The sequence below is a fragment of the Oncorhynchus nerka genome, linkage group LG13 (assembly GCF_034236695.1).
Source record: "Oncorhynchus nerka isolate Pitt River linkage group LG13, Oner_Uvic_2.0, whole genome shotgun sequence".
NCBI lineage: Eukaryota > Metazoa > Chordata > Actinopteri > Salmoniformes > Salmonidae > Oncorhynchus > Oncorhynchus nerka.
In genome coordinates, this window is record NC_088408.1 from 23,709,625 (window position 1) to 23,734,757 (window position 25,133).

General features: G+C 44.1%; 1 protein-coding gene across 1 annotated transcript in view; it reads right to left on the reverse strand.

The window, feature by feature from the left end:
* Nucleotides 1-53: 53 nt before the first annotated feature.
* The window catches only part of LOC115139226 (ATPase family AAA domain-containing protein 2-like), a 138,031-nt gene continuing 112,951 nt past the window's right edge, over nt 54-25,133 (reverse strand). The window contains exons 25-28 of the mRNA XM_029676381.2: nt 22,779-23,621; nt 21,777-21,904; nt 8,373-8,501; nt 54-3,125 (exon numbers count right to left, since the gene is read on the reverse strand). Of these exons, the coding sequence (XP_029532241.1) occupies nt 3,084-3,125; nt 8,373-8,501; nt 21,777-21,904; nt 22,779-23,621 (1,142 nt within the window). The 3' untranslated portion in view covers nt 54-3,083. The remainder of the gene's footprint in view (nt 3,126-8,372; nt 8,502-21,776; nt 21,905-22,778; nt 23,622-25,133) is intronic.

Genomic DNA, 25,133 nt, shown 5'->3' on the forward strand with positions numbered 1-25,133 from the left:
AAATATTAAGGAATCAGTTTCAAAGCCAAAATGATAGTCGTTTGACAGGCATGTTCACTGCGGAAATGGAAGCACTGCACAATTTGCACCTTTATTCAAGTTTATCACAGCAGTTTATTTCAGAAATACAGTAAAGGTTTCATTTAAAATATAACACACTAAAGTAACACTTAAATGGGGAAAAGGATGTTCAATACACTAAAACCTCAAAGAAGAAATTAACCATGGTGATGCTACAGAAAAAAACATACTAAATGAATCCCAGATAAAATTAAGTTGTGATGGAGAATTGCGCGCATACTGGACTAAATCGTTTAATACCAGACAAGAACATTACATTTTATTCCCCAATGCTGAAAAACTATTTTACTTGGTGGCCAAATTGAGTCCAACACACTATTGTATTTTTTGAAGTAAAAATTCCGATGAGTCAATGTTAGCCTCGTCCAGTATGCCACAGTCCATAACCACTAAACAAGAAAAAATGAAACATCACAATGGAATAAGTGTAGCCTGAAGAAACCTGAGACACCTGTAACCTCCTTTATGCTCCAAAACCGTCTACCTCGGCACTAAGATCAAATCACTTTGAGTAACAACTCTTCCCAATTTGTTAAATTTTAAAATATACAAAGACAGTTAATGGATATTAAGACAAACTTGTTGAATAATTATGTTAATAAATAAAAAGAAAATGGAACACCACAAGAAAGATGAGTCTGCAAACACGTCGAGATCGTGGTTAGATGGACAGAAGAATCGCAATAGCCTGTAAAATAGTGTAGTACGATCTGAAAGGAAAGCAATCTTAGGACGACTGTCTGCAGAACCGAAATATACAGTTTGACATTTGCTTGAACTTAAATGCTGTATGTTTCGTCTCGGCTCAAATGCAATAAAGACAACCAAACAAACTAGTGTTACCGCAGCAGTCAGAACTGGTGCTGATGATCCAGTACCTTAGCAGTATGAGAGTTGCGACCATAGTTTGGAACATGGCCTAATACTGTGCACCCAGTAAACGGTTTGTCATAGCATTATAATAAATTAAGCTGAGGTAGCTTTGTTTCTCTCTCTGCAGTAGTCCAATGCTTAGGCCTCAAAATGCTAGTTTGCATATTCTTAAATTATTAACTTTTAAATCTTCACCCAGCGATCCAAGAGAAGGCAGAGGGGGAGTTGGGGGGGAGAGCATCAGGGGTTGGACCAGCATAAAGCAGGGCTTTACAACTCTCCAATCTTAGAGAGCTACTAGGATTTTCTTACAGCCCAATTGTGATCCAGATTGAAGACCAGGTTTATTTGGAACAAAAGCCTGTACACCTAGTAGTTCGCCAGGACTTGATTTGAGTTAGAACCCTGGTGTTAAGAATGATTTGAATGAGAAAAGGTTGTCTGTTTGACCCAACGGCTGACTCTGGTCAAAACATGGACTTATCCATGGCCAAGGAAAGCCAAGAAGAAAAGCAAATGCATATATCTTTACCACAAGATGAACATGGATAGACCATAGCGGATTACAACCTTCCCACTACCTTCAGGCGTAAACAATCCAAAAACAAAATGAATTAAACAATATAATGCTGTTCTAACCTCAACAGAAGCTTCACAATCAATGCAATAACAACCCAAACATTGTTACCAACGTATCGTATAAAATTGGAAAACGTCAAAAAAATGCGCAACAAACAGGCGTCGTCGCACCTAATTGGGGAAAATTGGCACCACAATTTTTTTTACCTCCATCCACATGAAAGTAATAAAAACCCTACTGTCCCCCTTCCATCTGGGCAGGAAAAGACAGATCTGCTTTCCTACTGTGACTATCCTGAGTTTGGTACTGTAGAAGTGACCTCTGGTCCTAGGACAGATATTATCCCCCACAAAAGGTTATAGTTGGGTGAACTGATCCTAGATCTGTGGTCGGGGAAATGGCTACATCGAACCCACTGTACTGCACTACATTTAACAGAGCCGTTGATAAAAACCATTCTTTCAGAAATATTAAAGTTCATTGGGGGTTAAATAAGGCACATGCTAGGCAGTGCAAACTACAAGTGTCCAATTAAAATCGCTTCCAGTTAGTTTAGAGTGGATGGGAAATAAAAACTAGCAGGGCACAGATTGTGTTGAAGAAAACGGAAAGTTCCAGACAGAGATGTGATTCAGCTACCACTGAAAAGCTAAAAAACAAACGCTTCCTTAGTTTCTGTTGATTCATTCCAGTAACACGTTTTATTATCAAGGGGATTTCATGTGTTTGTAATCAATTGATTCTAACCGCAGCCATATCTTTCTGTATCCATATGTAATGGATGTCTCTGATTCTGGGCCACCAGTGCAACATGAACGAACTGTATCGTCACGTTCAAAACATTTAATGGACATTGGGCGAGAAGGGTGGTTATTAGAGCCATATCAAAAATCTATGGATTGATTAGAGCCAGATGCTAATCAAACCAGGCTGTTTGAATGACTCAGTATGATCTGTAAGCTGTTGTATCTATGAGATGACTGGCCTATGATGCTGATGCAGTACAGTACTGAGAGATGGGCTCGGCAATGGTAATGCAACAGGAGACTGCCTCAACCTCCTAGCTAACTGCACACACACTGCTGGTGACATCTGTGCCTGGGATTACTGTGTGTGTGTGTGTGTATAACTAAGCACACATGTAGTCTGTGTGTGTGCTCAGTTCAAAAGTAGGCCGTATTGAGATATGACATCACCCAATCTGTTTTGTTGGTCAGTTACTCCCCAGAGCCCCATGGATTAGGATAGCACCTGAATAGCACCAGCGACACCCCTTTCATCATTCCTGTGTGCGCGTGTCCGTGAGTCCGTTTGGTTGTAGACTGGGTCTGGGTCCGACCAGGGTACCTGAGACTATAGCACCATAGAAATCTCCTCTTTTTCTCCTTGGTCTTTATTTTTCCTTGTTCTGTCGTTTACGTTAAGACCAGGGCTATGTATTTGCTCTGTGTGTAAGGACTTGGCCCAAAGGCTGGTCTCTGTCCCTCTCGCGTGTGTGTGTGTGTGTTCAGAGTCTAAATCAGGGTCAACCTGACTGTCTCGCCGAGTCTCACAGGAATGTAATGAAATTCTGGACTTTCCTCTCCATCTCCTGAAAAAAACAGAAAAACATACAGGTCAGAATATACGTCTGTATGAATCACATCTGTTACACTATTACCACAAGCTTACTAATAGGTGCTCAATGAATTCAAATGAGCCATGTTGGCACCAACAATTGAATTGCCCTGCTTTAACACCTGTGTGTGTGTATGTTATCAGCTGCCCTGCTTTTAACACCTGTGTGTGTGTATGTTATCAGCTGCCCTGATTTTAACACCTGTGTGTGTGTATGTTATCAGCTGCCCTGCTTTTAACACCGGTGTGTGTGTATGTTATCAGCTGCCCTGCTTTTAACACCGGTGTGTGTGTATGTTATCAGCTGCCCTGCTTTTAACACCTGTGTGTGTGTATGTTATCAGCTGCCCTGCTTTTAACACCTGTGTGTGTGTATGTTATCAGCTGCCCTGCTTTTAACACCTGTGTGTGTGTATGTTATCAGCTGCCCTGCTTTTAACTAGTTGCTCCTACCCTCTACTTTTTTGAACATTTTGTTAAAAATCGCGCAACATTTCAGCGCCCTGCTACTCATGCCAGGAATATAGTACGTTCATATGGTTAGAATGTGTGTATAGGAAACCCTCGGACGTTTTTAAAACTGGTTAAATCACGACTGTGGCTATTACATAACGTGCGTTACATCGGAAAGCGCAGGAAAAACTGATCACAGAAAATGGAAATAAATATCCTTGCGCCACTTCCAGCAATTGTTAACAGTGAGCCGAATTAGATAAGACCGAGCATTCAACTCCCACAGCATCCCCATGTAGTCGAGTATCTTGTGAATTTAATCCTCTTTGATTCTTGGTTGAACCGAAAGAGGGGCACGACGTCAGATCATTCCGGAAGAGCTCTCTCCTGAAATTTTTTCCAAGACGACAGCTAATGATATGTACATCGCCTACGGATGAATTTTATCGCTTATTAACGTTTACTAATACCTAAAGTAGCATTACAAACGTATTTCAAAGTGTTTTGTGAAAGTTTATCGTCTACTTTTTGAATTTTAAAAAATGACGTTACGTTGTGAAATCGCTGTTTTTTTCGTTTATCACACAGTCTACATATAACGATATCTTGGCTTTATATGGCCCGATTTAATCGAAATAAAGACCCAATAGTGTTTATGGGACATCTAGGAGTGCCAACAAAGAAGATGGTGAAGGGTAATGACTGTTTTCTATTTTATTGTGCCGTTTGTGTAACGCCGAAATGCTAATTATTTTGTTTACGTCCCCTGCTGTGCTTTTCTGTTGTAGTGTATTGGTGCATGCTATCAGATAATAGCTTCTCATGCTGTCGCCGAAAAGCATTTTAAAAATCTGACTTGTTGCCTGGATTCACAACGAGTGTAGCTTTAATTTGATACCCTGCATGTGTATTTTAATGAACTTTTGAGTTTTAACTAATACTATTAGCATTTAGCGTAGCACATTTGCATTTCCAGAGCTCTAGTTGGGACGCAAGCGTCCCAGGTAGAGGTAAGAGGTTAACACCTGTGTGTGTGTATGTTATCAGCTGCCCTGCTTTTAACACCGGTGTATGTGTGTGTTATCGTCTGCCCTGCTTTTAACACCTGTGTATGTATGTGTATGTTATCGTCTGCCCTGCTTTTAACACCTGTGTATGTGTTATCGTCTGCCCTGCTTTTAACACCTGTGTATGTGTTATCGTCTGCCCTGCTTTTAACACCTGTGTATGTGTTATCGTCTGCCCTGCTTTTAACACCTGTGTATGTGTTATCGTCTGCCCTGCTTTTAACACCTGTGTATGTGTTATCGTCTGCCCTGCTTTTAACACCTGTGTATGTGTTATCGTCTGCCCTGCTTTTAACACCTGTGTATGTGTTATCGTCTGCCCTGCTTTTAACACCTTCTGGTCCTGAGGTGTTAGATAGATGCGGCTTACAGTCCTCACACCCAGTCACTGTGAAACCTTCCGTTTGCTCGCGTACTCCCTTAAAAAGACCTACGCTTGAAAAGCATAGATCTGTTTGTCCATCTTGAGACGCAGTAGCCAGAAGACACTTCCTCAAAATAGTCAGAAATCAGTCATTAACTTTGACGTTTTTGCAGAGAATTTAATATCTCTGAAGTGAAAAAAAATGCTTAAATTATTTGTTTCTCGTTGAATGACAAACACTTTATTGAAGAGTCCCTACTTCTGATCGATCACCAACCAACTGGTGGGGAATTCAGCTTGTCTCGGGAAAAAACCTTCAAATGTGACCAAAGTGTTTTGGATGGGAACCATGCGGATGCCTTGACATGCACCTCAAAACACACTAAATACTAAGAGCCACACACTGACAGGTTGACCTTCCGTAGCATACAGACTGAACTGAATAGGCCAACAGCTTCTCACTAACCATGACCAACAGCTCTGAAACACACCTTAGGTTGACGATGGCATCAACTTGATATCAATGCGCCATGTGCACTCTCTACACTCAAATCTCCACTTTCCTCTACAGAAATGTAAAACATGAGCACTGGTCTCAAACAATCTCTCAAGCCCACATGCTAGTGAGTAGCCAGCAAATCTTATATTTCAAGTTTAGCCAACTTGAATCTATTTGAATTGTTATGAACACACCATTATGTCAGTCTCCAACTGTTTATATAGCAGGCTGGCCTTTACACTGTGTTCAGATGTTGAAATAAAATGGTCTACCTTATTTCTCATACAATAGTTTTTGATGCTCAACGCACATTTCTAAAACACACACTAGACAACTAGTATGACAGTCTGTGGCTAAACTGCTGCTAGCGGTACGACAACATCATGCATGACAGAAACTGAGTATTTACACAGTCAATGTTCATTGATACTCCCATTTTAGTAGGGTCTGTTCTAAATGTTGGAAGTAGATACCCTTTTAGTGTATCATTAGAAAGGTCGTTATCCTCTATTACAGTAAAATATTGTCTGAATGTGTTTTGGTGTCCATATGTGTGTCCATTCTGTTGGACCAAATCTCAAATGCAAATAGTGAGTTGAAACCGCTTATCAAGAGAGGAAGACAGTGGCAGGGGGAGGAGCTTGGTGTGTGTGTGTGAAGGTGCACAGAAGAAGCAAAGGAGATGAGACCATAAAAACGAAATAAATATGTGAAAACCTTGATACAGGCATTTGGAACATTGCGCTATATCAACAAAAAAAATTCAAAGCTCAAATGTCTTAAGTATTCAGCCCCTTTGTTATGGCCTAAATAAATAAAGGAGTAAAAATGTGCTTAACAAGTCACATAATATGTTGAATGGAGTGTTTAATACTGCCTCATCTCTGTACCCCAATTATCTGGAAGGTCAATTAGTGAATTTCAAGCACAGATTCAGCCAGACCAGGGAGGTTTTCCAATGCCTCGCAAAGAAGGGCACCTATTGGTGGATGTGTAAAAAATAAAACAAATCAGACACTGAATATCCCTTTGAGCATGGTGAAGTTATTAAAGACACTTTGGATTGTGTATCAGTCACTAAAAAGATACAGGCGTCCTTTCTAACTCAGTTGATGGAGAGGAAGGAAACCGCTCAGGGATTTCACCATGAGGCCAATGGTGAGTTTAATGGCTGTGATAGGAGAAAACTGAGGATGGATCAACAACATTATGGTTACTCCACAATACTAACCTAAATGACAGAGTGAAAAGAAGGAAGCCTGTACAGAATAAAAATATTCTAAAACATGCATCCTGTTTGCAACAAGTCACTAAAGTGATAGGACAAAAAGCTCATTTATTGCACTGAATACTAAGTGTTACGTTTCAGGCAAATCCAACATCACAGACCACCACTTCATATTGTCAAGCATGGTGGTGACTGCATCATGTTATGGGTATGGTTTACATTAGCAAGTACTAGGGAGTTTTTTTTAGGATAAAAATAAATGGAATAGAGCAATCCTAGAGGAAAACCTGGTTGTCTGCATTCCAACAGACAGAAAAATGCACCTTTCAGCTCAAAAATAACCTAAAACACAAGGCCAAATCTACACTGGAGTTGCTTACCAAGATGACATTTAATGTTCCTGAGTGGCCTAGTTTCAGTTTTGACTTAAATGGCTGTCAAGCAAGGATCAACAACCAACTTGACAAAGGTTAAATCATTTTTTAAAGAATAAATTGGCAAACATTGTACAATCCAGGTGTGGAAAGAGCTTAGAGACTTACCCAGGTGATTCTAACATGTATTGACTCTAATGAAGATGCGTATATATGTTTTATTTTTCATTTAAAACTCCCCCACACCCCACTTTGACAGAGTAGTGTGTGTGGATCATTGGCAAAAAGGACAAGTAAAAAATACATTTGAATCCCACTTTGTAACATAAAATGCGTAAAAAGTCGAGGGGTGTGAATACTTTCTCACGGCACTGCGTAGCGGCGTGTCTGTAGCGGCGTGTCTGTAAGCGGCGTGTGTGTAGCGGCGTGTCTGTAAGCGGCGTGTCTATAGCGGTGTGTCTGTAGCGGCGTGTCTGTAGCGGTGTGTCTGTAGCGGTGTGTCTGTAAGCGGCGTGTGTGTAGCGGCGTGTCTGTAAGCGGCGTGTCTAAGCGGCGTGTCTGTAAGCGGCGTGTCTGTAGCGGCGTGTCTGTAAGCGGCGTGTCTGTAGCGGCGTGTCTGTAAGCGGCGTGTCTAAGCGGCGTGTCTGTAGCGGCGTGTCTGTAAGCGGCGTGTGTGTAGCGGTGTGTCTGTAAGCGGTGTGTCTGTAGCGGCGTGTCTGTAAGCGGCGTGTCTAAGCGGCGTGTCTGTAGCGGTGTGTCTGTAAGCAGCGTGTCTGTAAGCGGCGTGTCTATAGCGGCGTGTCTGTAAGCAGCGTGTCTGTAGCGGTGTGTCTGTAGCGGTGTGTCTGTAAGCAGCGTGTCTGTAAGCGGCGTGTCTGTAGCGGTGTGTCTGTAGCGGCGTGTCTGTAAGCGGCGTGTGTGTAGCGGTGTGTCTGTAGCGGCGTGTCTGTAGCGGTGTGTCTGTAAGCGGCGTGTCTATAGCGGTGTGTCTGTAAGCAGCGTGTCTGTAAGCGGCGTGTGTGTAGCGGTGTGTCTGTAGTGGTGTGTCTGTAAGCGGCGTGTGTGTAGCGGTGTGTCTGTAGCGGCGTGTCTGTAAGCGGCGTGTCTATAGCGGTGTGTCTGTAAGCAGCGTGTCTGTAGCGGCGTGTGTGTAGCGGTGTGTCTGTAGTGGTGTGTCTGTAAGCGGCGTGTCTGTAGCGGCGTGTCTGTAGTGGCGTGTGTGTGTGTTCGTCTAACCTCCAGTAGCAGTGTCTTGTCGTAGTCCAGGCGGTGTTGGTAGATGCACTGACTGAGGAGAGAGAAGAGTCTCTCTAAACGCTCCACGCTGTAGCCTTCACTCCTCTGTACCACTGTGTCCAAGAGGGCCTGGGAGAGGAGAACACACACCTTATATACACACTAGAAGTTGACCGATTAATTAGGGCTGATTTCAAGTTTTCATAACAATCGGAAATCGGTATTTTTGGACACCGATTTGGACCAGATTTTTTTTTTTTTTTTTTACACCTTTATTTAACTAGGCAAGTCAGTTAAGAACACATTCTAATTTTCAATGACGGCCTAGGAACGGTGGGTTAACTGCCTGGTTCAGGGGCAGAACAACAGATTTTTACCTTGTCAGCTTGGGGGATTCAATCTTGCAACCTTACAGTAAACTAGTCCAATGCAATAACGACCTGCCTCTCGTTGCACTCCAAAGGAGACTGCCTGTTACGCGAATGCAGTAACCAAGGTAAGTTGCTAGCTAGAGTAGTTGTTCCCCTTGCTCTGCATGGGTAACGCTGCTTCGAGGGTGGCTGTTGTCGATGTGTTCCTGGTTTGAGCCCAGGTAGAGGCGAGGAGAGGGACGGAAGCTATACTGTCTATAAGAACATCCAATAGTCAAAGGTTAATGAAATACAAATGGTATAGAGGGAAATAGTCCTATAATTCCTATAATAACTACAACCTAAAACTTCTTACCTGGGAATATTGAAGTCTCATGTTAAAAGGAACCACCAGCTTTCATATGTTCTCATGTTCTGAGCAAGGAACTTAAACGATAGCTTTCTTACATGGCACATATTGCACTTTTACTTTCTTCTCCAACACTTCGTTTTTTCATTATTTACTTGATGTATTATATGAAGTTAAAATAAGTGTTCATTCAGTATTGTTGTAATTGTCATTATTACAAATACATTTAAAAAAAATTGTCCGATTAATCTGTATCGGCTTTTTTGGTCCTCCAATAATCGGTATCGGCTTTTTTGGTCCTCCAATAATCGGTATCGGCTTTTTTGGTCCTCCAATAATCGGTATCGGCTTTTTTGGTCCTCCAATAATCGGTATCGGCGTTGAAAAATCATAAAATCGGTCGACCTTTACCTTATACACACACACATTATACACATCAGAAAGGACAAGCTGCCTTAGACAACACATTCACGCCATAGACATGAAAAATCATGATCACACACAAGTAGAATACAAGTAGAATATTTAATGCAACAGGGAACATGCTCACATCCCCTGCATTCACATTACAAGCACAACTCTCACACAAACACACAAATGGAGGTCAGCTATATTCAAAAGCAATTAAGATCAGAGGGACAGCTAATTACAGCAAATCATAATTAGCTCAGTGTTTACTTTTCTTTGCTTCTTTAATTAAAACACTCAGGACAGTCAAAGACCCTTTCAATTGACCTGCTCCGTCTCAGCTTGCCACAGTGTCTGTATGTGTGTGCTCATCAAAATGCATAGACTGAAATAGCAAATCATCACACAGCGACTAGATTTACAGTCATTAGACGCCAGGCAAACAGAGAAACCCTGACGGTAATGGTGTGTGTGTCAGGAGAACAAGGTGTGGGTTCCTCAGTGAAATGTCAGGATTATTCAAGTGAGGTGATATTTGTCTATTTGTTCAATTGCAAATAAGGACACAGTGACTCGAAGAACACACTGAAAAATATGACTATTTTACCCATCAATACCGTCTCAATAACTCCCTCCTTTCTCAACCCGTCTCTCCACATCTACAACTATGCTTCTTCCCCACTCCGTCTTTCTCTACCTCTTCTAATCTCACTGCCTCTTTCCTTGTTAGATGCCTGATTCAATCAGCTGTGCCTCTGTCCAGTTGCCCAGGCCAATAGTGCCAGCGGGGGTAAGGCGTGTGGTGGTGGGGATAGCAGGCCCCCTGAGGTAGTGAGCTCCCAACACACATAGGAGCTGTAATCCAGCCTGTTAAAGGGGGCTGTGACACGGACCATTCCTGACACCTCCCTTCCTCCCCGTCACAGCTCACGTCTCTATCCCCCCACTTTCTCTATGCCTCTTCCTCACCATCTCAGCCTTGTTTCTTGCTAATGCTCCCTCTCAGAAAATAACAAAACATGAGCCAGAGCTAAAGAATGAGAGAAGGAACCCAGACGGGAGAACGAATCACAATCTTTTATTTTTTATAAATTAGCCAAAAATGTTTTTGCTTGGTCATTATGGGGTGTTGTGTGTAGACTGATTAGGGAACAATAAAATGTAATCTATTTTAGCATAAGGCTGTGACGTAACAAAATCTGGAAAAATTCAGAGCGAAGGAACGCAGATGGGAGGACGAAGCACTATTGATGTCACAGCCATGGTAACCTCTGACCTATCAGCTCAGGCACAGCATGATGCCAAGCAGATGACTACACCAGTACACCAACCCCCTGCAGACCCACAAACACACCCACAGCCAACTCAATACACACACAGTGTTCCCTGCGTGTTTCAGCCAGTCAAGGGCAGCTAATGAGGCCACTGACAGACTCCCTGTGATTCTGAGAACATAGACCTGAACCTGAGCACAGCACATCACCTCTACAAACACACACACACCATAGCAACTCTACACACACACAGCAGTAACAAACATGCCCACCTGGTGCTCCTGGAGCCCAGCCCGGTACCATGTGAATCTCTGAAATGGAGACCAAGGCACAGCTTATGCCAGGGTACAGAAATAACCACAGCCTGGGGTGTGAACGCTTTGAACTGGAGAGCTGATGACTTCAATGTGTGTTAACAGTTAGTGTTACATTGGCATAAATATCTCACCCTGCAGAGCCTGTGGTTATTAGTGTATATATATATATATATATATACACTGCTCAAAAAATAAAGGGAACACTTAAACAACACAATGTAACTCCAAGTCAATCACACTTCTGTGAAATCAAACTGTCCACTTAGGAAGCAACACTGATTGACAATAAGTTTCACATGCTGTTGTGCAAATGGAATAGACAACAGGTGGAAATGATAGGCAATTAGCAAGACAACCCCAATAAAGGAGTGGTTCTGCAGGTGATAACCACAGACCACTTTTTTTGTGCAAGGAGGAGCAGGAGGAGCACTGCAAGAGCCCTGCAAAATGACATCCAGCAGGCCTCAAATGTGCATGTGTCTGCTCAAACGGTCAGAAACAGACTCCATGAGGGTGGTATGAGGGCCCGGCGTCCACAGGTGGGGGTTGTGCTTACAGCCCAACACCGTGCAGGACGTTTGGCATTTGCCAGAGAACACCAAAATTGGCTAATTCGCCACTGGCGCCCTGTGCTCTTCAGATGAAAGCAGGTTCACACTGAGCACATGTGACAGACGTGACAGTCTGGAGACGCCGTGGAGAACGTTCTGCTGCCTGCAACATCCTCCAGCATGACCGGTTTGGCGGTGGGTCAGTCATGGTGTGGGGTGGCATTTCTTTGGGGGGCCGCACAGCCCTCTGTGTGCTCGCCAGAGGTAGCCTGACTGCCATTAGGTACCGGGATGAGATCCTCAGACCCCTTGTGAGACCATATGCTGGTGCGGTTGGCCCTGGGTTCCTCCTAATGCAAGACAATGCTAGACCTCATGTTGCTGGAGTGTGTCAGCAGTTCCTGCAAGAGGAAGGCATTGATGCTATGGACTGGCCCGCCCGTTCCCCAGACCTGAATCCAATTGAGCACATCTGGGACATCATGTCTCGCTCCATCCACCAACGCCACGTTGCACCACAGACTGTCCAGGAGTTGGCGGATGCTTTAGTCCAGGTCTGGGAGGAGATCCCTCAGGAGACCATCCGCCACCTCATCAGCAGCATGCCCAGGCGTTGTAGGGAGGTCATACAGGCACGTGGAGGCCACACACACTACTGAGCCTCATTTAGACTTGTTTTAAGGACATTACATCAAAGTTGGATCAGCCTGTAGTGTGGTTTTCCACTTTAATTTTGAGTGCGACTCCAAATCCAGACCTCCATGGGTTGATAAATTTGATTTCCATTGATAATTTTTGTGTGATTTTGTTGTCAGCACATTCAACTATGTAAAGAATATTTCATTCATTCAGATCTAGGATGTTTTATTTTAGTGTTCTCTTTATTTTTTTGAGCAGTGTATATGTTAGCTAGCATTGATACTCAGCACCAGCCCTTAAATCAGTGATGATCCCTTACTTGGAACCAGGTTGCCACATCAAACACCTGATAACCTTTCACCTCACAACACCTTTACAATGCTTATGAAAGTGAAGGAGTGAATACATCATGATCATGTGCTGATGCTTTGAGATCACTGGACATAGTGTGGGGCAAAAATTATTTAGTCAGCCACCAATTGTGCAAGTTCTCCCACTTAAAAAGATGAGGCCTGTAATTTTCATCATAGGTACACTTCAACTATGACACAATTGGTGGCTGACTAAATACTTTTTTGCCCCACTGTACTTAATGTATTTATTTTATTTCACCTTTATTTAACCAGGTAGGCCAGTTGAGAACAAGTTATCAATTACAACTGCGACCTGGCCAAGATAAAGCAAAGCAGTTCGACGCATACAACAACACAGAGTTACACATGGAATAAACAAACGTACAGTCAATAACACAATATAAAAGTCTATATACAGTGTGTGCAAATGAAGTAAGATTAGGGAGGTAAGGCAATAAATAGGCCATATTGGCGAAATAATTACAATTTCGCAATTAAACACTGGAGTGATAGATGAGTAGAAGATGCATGTGCAAGTAGAGATACTGGGGTGCAAAGGAGCATATAAATAACAATATGGGGATGAGATAGTTGGGTGGGCTATTTACAGATGGGCTGTGTACAGGTGCAATGATCTGTAAGCTGCTCGGACAGCTGATGCTTAAAGTTAGTGAGGGACATGTGATTTTAGCAATTCGTTCCAGTCATTGGCAGCAGAGAACTGGAAGGAAAGGCGGGCCAAAGGAGGAGTTGGCTTCGGGGGTGACCAGGGAAATATACCTGCTGGAGTGCGTGCTGCGGGTGGGTGCTGCTATGGTGACCAGTGAGCTGAGATAAGGCGGGGCTTTACCTAGCAAAGACTTATAGATGACCTGGAGCCAGTGGGTTTGGCAACAAATATGAAGCGAGGTCAGCCAACGAGAGCATGCAGGTCGCAGTGGTGGGTTGTATATGGAGCTTTGGTGACAAAATGGATGGCACTGTGATAGACTGCATCCAGTTTGCTGAGTAGAGTGTTGGAGACTTTTTTGTAAATGACATTGCCTAAGTCTAAGATCGGTAGGATAGTCAGTTTTACGAGGGTATGTTTGGCAGCATGAGTGAAGAATGCTTCTAGATCTAATTTTGGATTGGAGATGCTTGATATCAGTCAGGAAGGAGAGTTTACAGTCTAACCAGACACATAGGTATTTGTAGATGTCCACATATTCATAAGTCAGAACCGTCTAGAGTAGTGAGGCTAGACGGACGGGCAGGTGAGGAGCATGCATTCAGTTGTACTTGCATTCAGTTGGAGGCCACGGAAGGAGAGTTATGGCATTGAAGCTCATCTAGAAGTTTGTTAACAGTGTCCAAAGAAGGGTCAGATGTATACAGAATGGTGTTGTCTGCATAGAGGTGGATCAGAGAATCACCAGCAGCAAGAGTATAAGAGTATATGATATATACAGAGAAAAGAGTCGGCCCGAGAATTAAACCCAGTGGCACCCCCATAGAAACTGGTCCGAACAACAGATTTGACACACTGAACTCTGAGAAGTAGTTGGTGAACAAGGCAAGGCAGTCATTTGAGAAACCAAGGCTGTTGCGTCTGCCAATAAGAATGTGGTGATTGACAAGAGTCGAAAGCCTTGGCCAGGTCGATGAATATGGCTGCACAGTATTGTCTTGGCGGTTATGATATCATTTAGGACCTTGAGCATGGCTGAGGTGCAACCATGACCAGCTCGGAAACCAGATTGCATAGTGGAGAAGGTACTTCGGCAAGTTGCTGTGGGGGGTGCAGAGCTGTTGACTGGGGTAGGGGTAGCCAGGTGGAAAGCATGGCCAGTCATAGAAAAATGCTCCTTGAAATTCTCTATCGTGGATTTATCAGTAGTGACAGTCTTTCCTAGCCTCAGCCAGCAGTGGGCAGCTGGTGCTCTTATTCTCCATGGACTTTACAGTGTCCCAGAACTTTTTGGAGGATACAGGATGCAAATTTCTGTTTGAAAAAGCTAGCCTTTGCTTTCCTAACTGCCTGTGTATATTAGTTCCTAACTTCCCTGAAAAGTTGCATATCGCGGAGGCTATTCGATGCTAATGCAGTACGCCACAGGATGTTTTTGTGCTGGTCAAGGGCAGTCAGGTCTGGAGTGAACCAAGGGCTATATATGTTCCTGGTAAAAAAAAAATTGAATGGGGCATGCTTATTTAAGATGGTGAGGAAAGCACTTTTAAAAGAATAACCAGGCATCCTCTACTGACGGAATGAGGTCAATATCCTTCCAGGATACCCGGGCCAGGTCGATTAGAAAGGCCTTCTCGCTGAAGTGTTTTAGGGAGCATTTGACAGTGATGAGGGGTGGTCGTTTGACCGCGGACCCACTACGGACGCAGGCAATGAGGCAGTGATCGCTGAGATCCTGGTTGAGGCGTATTTAGAGGGCAGGTTGGTAAGGATGATATGTATGAGGGTGCCCCCGTGTTTACGGATTTACGGTTGTACCTAGTAGGTTCCATGATAATTTGTGTGAGATTGAGGGCATCTAGCTTAGATTGTAGGACGGCCGGGGTGTTAAGCATATCCCAGTTGTGGTCACCTAACAGTACAAACTCTGAAGATAAATGGAGGGCGATTAAATTCACATATGGTGTCCAGGGCGCAGCTGGGGGCTGAGGGAGGTCTTTAACAACAGCAACAGTGAGAGACTTATTTCTGGAAAGGTGGATTTTTAAAAGTTGAAGCTCAAACTGTTTGGGCACAGACCTGGATAGCATGGCAGAACTCTGCAGGCTGTCTCTGCAGTAGATTGCAACTCCACCCCCTTTGGCAGTTCTATCTTGGTGGAAAATGTTGTAGTTGGTGGCCTTCCTAAGCCAGGATTCAGACACGCCTAGGACATCAGGATTAGCGGAGTGTGCTAAAGCAGTGGGGGAAAAAACTTTGGGAGGAGGCTTCTGATGTTAACATGCATGAAACCAAGGCTTTTACGGTTACAGAAGTCAACAAATGAGAGCGCCTGGGTAATAGGTGTAGTCCTGGGGGCCCGAGTTAACCTCTACATCACCAGAGGAATAGAGGAGGAATAGAGGAGAAGTAGGATAAGGGTACGGCTAAAGGCTAAAAGAACTGGTCGTCTAGTGCGTTGGGGTACCGTGTTACTGAAACAGTCCAGGGAGCATCAGCTGTGTAGCTGAGTGATCATAGGGTCAAAAGAGCAGCAATAGGGGAGTCAGGGTTCTGTTCGATAGTCACTACTACTAGGCGAGCAGGGGACACAGTGTTCAGGAAAGCTAGCGGGCCGGGGCTAGTAGATGGCTCTTCAGCGATATCGTAACAGAATAGCCTGTTGAGATCACGTCAGCAGTCCAGTCTTGATTGATTGGCGGGGCTCTGTGTCGACAATAAAGGGTCCAGGCCAATTGGCAAAGGAGGTATTGTAGCCCTAGAATTAGCTGGTATACATGCCTAGCTCGAGGCTAGCTGGTGCTTGCTTCGGAACAGAGGAGTTAGCTAACAGTAGCCACTCGTTTGCAGCTAGCTAGCTGCGATGATCCAGAGTAATGTGTCGGTGTAATGATCCAGAGCGGCAGGAATCTGGTGATATGGTAGAGAAGCAGTCCGATATGCTCTGGGTTGATATCGCGCTGTGCAGGCTGGCAGGTGATTGTCCAAGCTAAGGCTGGCTGATGCAAAGGAAAAAGGCGAGGACCGCTAGCAGTGGCTAACAAAGACTAGTAGCTAGTTAGCTGGCTAGCTCCTGATGGAGATTCCAGTTATAAGGAATAAAAATAACAGATCCATACCACATTGGGTGAGGTGGGTTGCAGGAATCCGGTGATATGGTAGGCTGCATAATAGTAGGCTGGATAATGAAATGATCCCTAGTAAGCTAGTGTTTTGAGGTTGGACTGGTTATTACTTGGCATAGACTGGTTTTATGCACAACAACTTCTATCCAAGCTGGGAGAGAGCGAGAGGATGGCTCATGTCATGCAGGGCCAGGTAGCCTATAGCCCACAGGACAGTTGTATATTCTAAACTAGCTGATTAGTATGCTGCTGCATCAAAAAGTAATAATAAAACAATAATTTCCAACTTTAATGAATGAATAAGTTATGACATTATTGCCACCAGCCAGCAGTCTAAAAATGGCAGCATAGCGACATCGTGTATAGTTTCGTGAAATGTTAGGCTTAACATGAGAAAATTACAACCAAATTGGCCTACCAATAAACATTTATTCATTAGCTAAAGCAAACTATACAGTGCCTTCAGAAAGTACTCACACCCTTTTACTTTTTCTAAATTCTGTTGTGTTACAGCCTTAAAATTGATTCCATTTAGATTTAGTTTAACTGGCCTACACACAATATCCCATAAGTTTTTTTTTACAAATGAAAAGCTGAAATATCTTCAGTCAATAAGTATTCAACCCCTTTTACACAGCAAACCTAAATAACTTCAGGAGTAAAACATTTGCTTAACAAGTCACGTAATAAGTTGCATGGACATGTGTGCAATAATAGTCCAACAGAATTTTTGAATGACTACCTCATCTCTGTACCCCACACATACAGATCATTTTAAAGGTCCCTCAGTCAAGCAGTGAATTTCAAACCCAAAGACCAGGGAGGTTTTCCAATGCCTCGCAAAGGGCAACAAATTGGTAGATGGGTAGAAATACATTTAAAAAGCAGACATTGAATATCTCTTTCAGCATGGTGAAGGTATTAAAACCTCTACGGGATCGGTGTTCCTAAACCGGGACGGTTGTTGCTAACGGACGCTAATGTGACTGGAATGGCGTAAACAACCGCCAACTTTCGGGAAATAGACATGTCTTATATGGGCAGAGAGCTTAAATTAATGTTAATATAACCGCAGTGTCCAATTTACAGTAGCTATTACAGTGAAAAATAACATGCTATTGTTTGAGGAGAGTGCACAACAACAAGACACTTATCACGGCAACTGGTTTATAACATTCACCTCTGAAGGTAAATAATGTACTTGCATTCTGTAATCTTGCTCTGATTTGTCATCCTGAAGGTCCCAGAGATAAAATGTAGCATAGTTTTGTTTGATTAAATTAATTTTAATATTTAAATGTGGGAACTGGGATCTAAAGTTTGAACCCATGCTGTGTTCCTGAGTGGCAGAGTTACAGTTTTGACTTCAATCTACTTGAAAAATCTATGACAAGACCTGAAAATGGTGGTCTAGCAATGATTAACAACCAACTCATAGAGCTTGAAGAACTTTGAAAAGAATAATGCGCAAATGTTGCATAATCCAGGTGTGGAAAGCTCTTAGAGACTTATCCAGAAACACTCTCAGCTGTAATCATTGCCAAAAGTGCTTCTACAAAGCATTAACTCAGGGCTGTGAATACTTACGTAAATGAGATATTTCTGTATTTCATTTTCAATACATTTGCAAAAATTCCTAAAAACATGTTTCACTTTGTCATTATGGGTATTGTATGTAGATAAAGAAAAAAAAGAAGATAAATATATATATATATATAAAATCCATTTTGAATTCAGGCTGTAACAACTAAATGTGGAATAAGTCAAGGGGTATGAATGTTTTCTGAAGTCACTGTACCAGCCCTGGCACCACAGAAAGCCTATCATCATTAGGCATGCAGCTTCATAGACATCACAATTTCAGCACCATGGAGAGCGATCGGTAGTCAATACTTTGAGAGTGGTTGTCTCTGGGTGACACATTACATTTTATTTTAGGAGTGGAGGGGACTCCGACCTTGCAGGGGTCCAGAGAAACTGAGTTACTCCAGTGACTCCTGTGCAATATTGAGAGTACACTTGAGTGTGTGAGCGAGCGACTGATTGCTGGAGTTGTTCTCAGTTCTTAAAGCCACAATAACAAACTTACAAGTGGATGAGGTCAGCAATTAACCCCTCTGTAGTGTCTGTAGCTTGCTGTTATCTGAAAACATTCCAATCTATTCTCCCCTCGTGCTTTTCTACCTCCTCCTCTCCCTGGGTTTCTTCCCGTCTTCTTCCACTCACTCTCTTCACTCCTCTCCTTCCATCTAAACAGCCTCAGACAGTTAGAGCCAACCTGACAGCTTGGACATAAATGAACGCATTATGCCACTCAACACCCTTTCTCAGAGAAAGGCTTTTGACAATGTGCATTAGAGAGGGGGAAAAACAGGACTAGGTGCAGTGTGTGTGCTAGTCACTCACAGAGAGTGGTTTTGGACATGAGGAGCAAATGACGGCTTTCTTTTTGGGTGTGTGTGTGTGTGTGTGTGTAAGCGCACACGTGTTGCGTTTTCCTGATGTGCTGATGTAGCTGGATCCTGACGTGGATGAAAGCCCTTTCAAAACGCCAGTCCTCCAAATGGAAAGCTGTTATCACATGCAAATGACCACGCTGTCAAGAACATCAACGGCGATGAATAAAAATGAAAAGGAAGCAAGCACTCAAAGTTATTTATTTTTTATTGACAATCAAAACACTTCGCTCCTGGCACTGGCCATTAAGCAGTTTTCTTCCCCTAGCAGGCGTTCTCTCTCGCTCTCTCTGCTGTTATTAGTGTTGGAAATGGGCAGAGACGACAAACTGACAATGGGGCTACTTCTGTGGACGGACAGCTCTGAAATGGGAAATCTTGACATGCTGTAATAGTTAGGCATCAGGGGAGACTCTTCAGTGTGACAGCCTATATATGCACACTGGACATTTGCAGCTGCGTAACACATTAAGGAAAATTGCCCTGCCTGCTCTTGTAGCGAAGCCTGCGTGTTCTTTGGGGAGGTGGATATAAATAATGGGATGAGATTTGATTCCCTAATAGATGATAATTCTGCTGTAATCTAGGTCACTCAGTGCTCAAGACAAACGTTTTCCCCTGGTGGCACTGCTGTCACTAACTTTTTCAAATGGTGGCACCAGCTCATGATTTGGTCGCACAGCCAAGTCAAAGGGTGGCAAAATGCAACTAAACGGTCGCTGCCTGGAGCCCTGGCACTTATGAAAAGGTTCTGTCTGTCAGTGTGGCTGATTATTCATGAAACAGAGGGGGTCTGGGAGTAACGCACAACAAAAGTGCTTCATTAGTTTCTTCAACCTGGTCCTGGGGATGTGCACATTTTCAAGGGCTGGGAATTCTCCAAGAAGATGGAGAATAAGCTATAGGACAAAAAATGGAGTTGTCTCGGGTATAGCCGACTAGCTCTAGCTAATAAGTATGTTTGTACTTGCAATCAAATATCGATATCATCCCAAAATAATGTTGCGATATTCAACTGTATCGACCCCCCCCTTTTTTTTCCCAGCTCAGCATTAACATCCAGATTCAACTAACCACCAATAAGTAGGCTAATTAGTATAATCAGGTGTGTTGGTGCTGGGCTGTAACAAAAGCATGCAAACCATGTAGCTTTCCAGGAGCAGGGCTGAAGAACACTGCTGATGACAACTATCTGCCTAGTAGAACCTGTGTGACTGAAGGAACTAGCAGAGTCCAGGCTGTGCTTAATTCCAAAAGGGATTTCAGGGGCCCTGCCATCCAAGTTAAATGTCAGAAGTAATGAGACCTCCAATTAATTAATATAAATGAAAGAGAAGTAGAGAGAAGGAACAGAACGTGGCACACCACTCCCCTCCTAATACGTATCAGGCAGCGAGCCAGCCCTACCCAACCACTGTGGCGATATCAGCCTTAAATGTAGACTCTCACCCCGCTCACCGGAAATTCAATTTGTTCCGTAAGCCGGGTGGATGAAAAAGCAATTATACACAGTGCCCTCTTTTCACAATCTGTCTTAAAGATATCTCCTCTTTTTCCATGGCCTAACAAATAAGCCTCCAGATTAGCGCAGTCTGCGTTCATAGGGAGGGAGCGTTCCCACGGTTCCACCCGCGACTGTGGCGCACCCTATTTTTATTCGTTTATTCTATTTTTATTCGTTATTTTATTTTAATTTTTTGAATTGGGAGCATCGGCCAAACACGAACCACCTTTGACCAGACGGAAGGATCAGACCCGTCAATCACTTGAGACGCCACTGACGAGCGACAGGAGAGGCAAGGTGGAAACCGCGCACCCCTCAATCTCCGTTACCCCCTGGGGCAAGGGTAACCAAGGGGAGATAACGCTTTGATAGCAGGGGATGTGGGTGATGTCACAGTGGGATATAGGGATGGAGGAAGAGGGATGTGGGTGATGTCACAGTGGGATATAGGGATGGAGGAAGAGGGATGTGGGTGATGTCACAGTGGGATATAGGGATGGAGGAAGAGGGATGTGGGTGATGTCACAGTGGGATATAGGGATGGAGGAAGAGGGATGTGGGTGATGTCACAGTGGGATATAGGGATGGAGGAAGAGGGATGTGGGTGATGTCACAGTGGGATATAGGGATGGAGGAAGAGAAAACACAGGGATGGAGAGCACTTATTTTACACCAATTAGACTACAACCATGCTGCTTCTTCCTGTTCTTACCAGGGACGTTTGGTCGGTCGGTAGAGAGAAGAGAGCGAAAGGAGTAAAAAAAGAGCACTGCCCCAATTTACACCCAGGGAATTAGGTGGAACATAAGCGTGACTGTGTAAAGTGTCTGGAAACCGCTGCCCATATTCTCTTTCCTATCCTGTCAATCAATTCGGAGAGCAACTTGCCGGAGCGGGTAGCTGGAGAGTAGAAAGCGCAGAATGCCTCATGTTTGAGTCATGTCCTGTCTGCGTTCTTGAAATGGCTGTATGGAAGAAACAACACCTGTTGATTGAGTGAAGACGCGGAGTTGAATCAGAGATGCACTGCTGTCTGCCACTTAAATTGGATCGGTCCTCTCTGGGATGACAGGGATTTAAAGTGTGTCTCGTAGAACACACAGAGAGAGTGAGGGCAGACTGGGTTCTCCGAGAGGAGACGATATTAGTCTAAGAAATCAGGAGCATCCATCTGAGAAGGGAGAGAGTGACACCAGCAGCCCCAGAGAGGCCTGAATCCTGGGGAGGATTAGGGGCCAGTCTCCCATGATTGAGTCCCCCATCCTCCACCTCCCAATCACTCTCTTTCCTTCCTTCAATCCCCATGTTGTCCACTACGCCTCCCCTCCTCAATCCCCCACCTCCCCTCTCATCAGCATGAGACAGAACATGGCCACACAACACTTACTGTGAGTCGCTGGTGATCGACCACTAGTGGAGGTGGCGGAGTGGGAGGGATCTGTGGAGACTCTTCCTCTGTTATGTCAGCCGAACCCTTCGACTGCTCTGATTGACTCTTCCTTCCCTTGGACACGCCTTGAAACAGAAAGAGAGAACAGGTAAACGACAGCCCACCTACAATCCCCTTTGACCTATAATTGTTTATATACCATCATTAACCAGGTAGGTTAGGAGAACATACCATATGACAAAGCCTATTCACAACCCAGGGCTTGTTTGAATTGAAGCAAAGGCCTGACAACCAAAGAGAACAAGAATAGCTGGCCCGCTACATACACAGCCTGTGATCCGCTGGCTTCTAGTTTACCAGCCTGAGTGGTAATACACTGTCTGTAGGATCCAGCCACCACTAATACTCCAGGCCTCCCAAATCACCCAGTAGCTCAGGGCTTCCAATCCACAGTCCTGAGTCGTTAATCACACACACACGCACACACAGACAGGCCTATTGGCTTGTCCCAGACACCGCACACACAAACTCACTACACGCCACTAAATCAATGGCAAACTGTGAAATGTGAGAGGGAGAAAAGAGACAACCTTTTTTTTAGAATAAATGGAGAGTGGTTTTGTATATTCTACAAAGGTACACGACCTCAGCAGCTTTTGAGGGTTTAATTGAAATATGCTGTCTGTAGACTAAAGGAAAACATTTCACATGCCATACTTCTGGGATTATTCATGTCCTGTCATTTTACAAGCAAACTCAGTGTAAGTCTTGAGGTTAGACTGCCTGTTAAAATCTGTGGATGTGTTTCTAGGTTGTCTGGTGCTCTCTGGGGGAAAGATCAGAAGGGATCATCTGTACAAGTAACTCAGAGTAACTCAAATTAACCCATTGACATGATGAAATATTTATACAAGTCAAAGTTAGACAGATATATTTAGCATATATCAAGTCAGGATTCTAGGAGTAGGTAGAAGTTCGCCACAGATAAACTCTCAGTACCTTCTCTATCCTGCTCATGCTCCTCCTCGCCCGTCTCCATGCCTCCTTTCCTCCCGTCCTGAGGAGGGCGCTCCTGAATACCTCTGCTCTTTGCAGACATATCATCTTTCCCCTCCGCCCCCTCACCTGTGCCCTCTGTAGGACCTTCCTCTGTCTCAGAGCTCTTGAGGGCCTGCGAGTCCAAGCTGTCCAAGGACTCATCCCCATTCACACACTCCTCCCGAGGGACAGAGGGCGCTGTGGCCGTCTTAGGGGCTGACAAATGCTGCTCAGCCTTGGACTGGGCCTCCTTGTGTTTCGCATGGGGATCATCAGGCCGGTCTTGGGGCTTCTCGCCATCGGCCCGGGTACCCTTATCTTTAGACTGGAGATCTTCATGTTTAGACCCCTCACCTTCAGACTGGATCAACTTGTCCTGGGCTTGAGGCTCCTCGTCTTTACAATGAGACTCTTCCCTTTCAGATGGGGAAGACTCGCTTTTAGACTGGAGTTCTGTGGAGGTGGATTTGGCTTTGTTGTCTGTAGCCGGTGTCTCTTCTTTCTTGGGCCCTGTCCCTGTGCTGCTCTCCCCCGGTGTCTCAGTCTCTGTGCTCCGGCCCCTAGGTGCCGCATTGGAGTGCTCTTCCTCCATGGAGATGCTTTGTGTGTGAGGGTGTGTGTGGTGTCCGTTGGGCTGAGGGTCCATGGTGTCGCAGGAAGAGTCTTCATCCTGGCTCAGGCTCTCTGGCTCAGGCTCCACACCTTCATCCTCCTCTTCCTCCATTCCCTTCTTGTAGATCTTCTTCTTCCTGATGATGCCCCGCCCCCAAGATGGCCGCCGACGCGTTTTCCTCTTCATGTGATCTGGAAGCAGAGAAAAAAAAAAAAATTTTTTGGGGGGGGGGGGGTTAATTCAGTCATATGGAACACACTCCCGACTCTACTACGCTGGTTCCGCTTACACACACCCGACTACTACACTGGTTCCACTTGCACACACCCGACTCTACTAAACTGGTTTTTGTTCCAGACCCTGCTCTAACACACTAAATGGAAGACCATGACTAGTTTAAATGAATTATATTGTGTCGTTTGCTGTGTTTTATGTACATCATTTTTAAGCACATGAACAAATTAATTTCCCAATCTGATCTGAATCGGATGTGAATCCTTACAAATAGACCATTAAGTGGTAATTCACTGGACTGACGTGACAGTGGACTAACACCTAGCAACTGATTTGCCTTGTTCCTGCCAGGTCTTAAATACAAGTGCGGCATCAGATGTCCACTACATTGCGGTGGTCTGTGTTCTACATGACAGGGGGAGGTGAGGGTAGTTAGCCCCACGTAAAGAGGGGCTGTGGGAGTAATTGCTAGTTGGATGAGGCAGACCATTGAGAGAGAGCGGGTGAGAGAGAAAGGGAGGAAGCTCAAACTTCTAACTGAAAACAATCGAAAGAAGCCCCAGATCTGCCCCACATCTCGGAGCCAAACTGGATTTGCCTGCTGTTCCCTCACGCGAAGAGACTTCCCGTTGCTCTCTAACTGACCAGCCCTCCCTTTCTACAGCGCTGTGGTCCGGCAGAAATGATTTCTAGTGTTTGAGATGTTGACTGCATTTCACTTTGTGGACCTTTGGTCATAATCAGAGAGAACTGGAGAGTGATGAAAAGAGAGTGGGAGAAAGAGAGATCGAGACGGTACTTAGGTGGTAGCCAATGCTACTGCTGGAGGGATGTGACTGACACATGAACAACAAGTTAGAGTGGGAGCAAGAGTCTGCCATCTGAGAAAGTTCAGTAAACATGTCACAGGGTGTGGTAGAGCTTGACATAGTGAAACTTCGACTAGGATTTTTCCACGCCGATACCGATACTGATAATCGGAGGACCAAATAAAGGCAATGCCGATTAATTGGCCGATTTTTAAAATGTATTTGTAATAATGACAACTACAGCAATACTGAATGAACACTTATTTTAACTTAATATAATACATCAATAAAAATGTATTTAGCCTCAAATAAATAATGAAACATGTTCAATTTGGTTTAAATAATGCAAAAGTGTTGGAGAAGGTAAAAGTGCAATATGTGCCATGTAAGAAAGCTATCGTTTAAGTTCCTTGCTCAGAACATGAGAACATATGAAAGCTGGTGGTTCCTTGTAACATGAGTCTTCAATATTCCCAGGTAAGAAGTTTTAGGTTGTAGTTAATATAGTATTTATAGGACTATTTCCCTCTATACCATTTGTATTTCATATACCTTTGACTATTGGATGTTCTTATAGGCACTTTGGTATTGCCTGTGTAACAGTATAGCTTCCGTCCCTCTCCTCGCTCCTACCTGGGATCGAACCAGGAACACATCGAC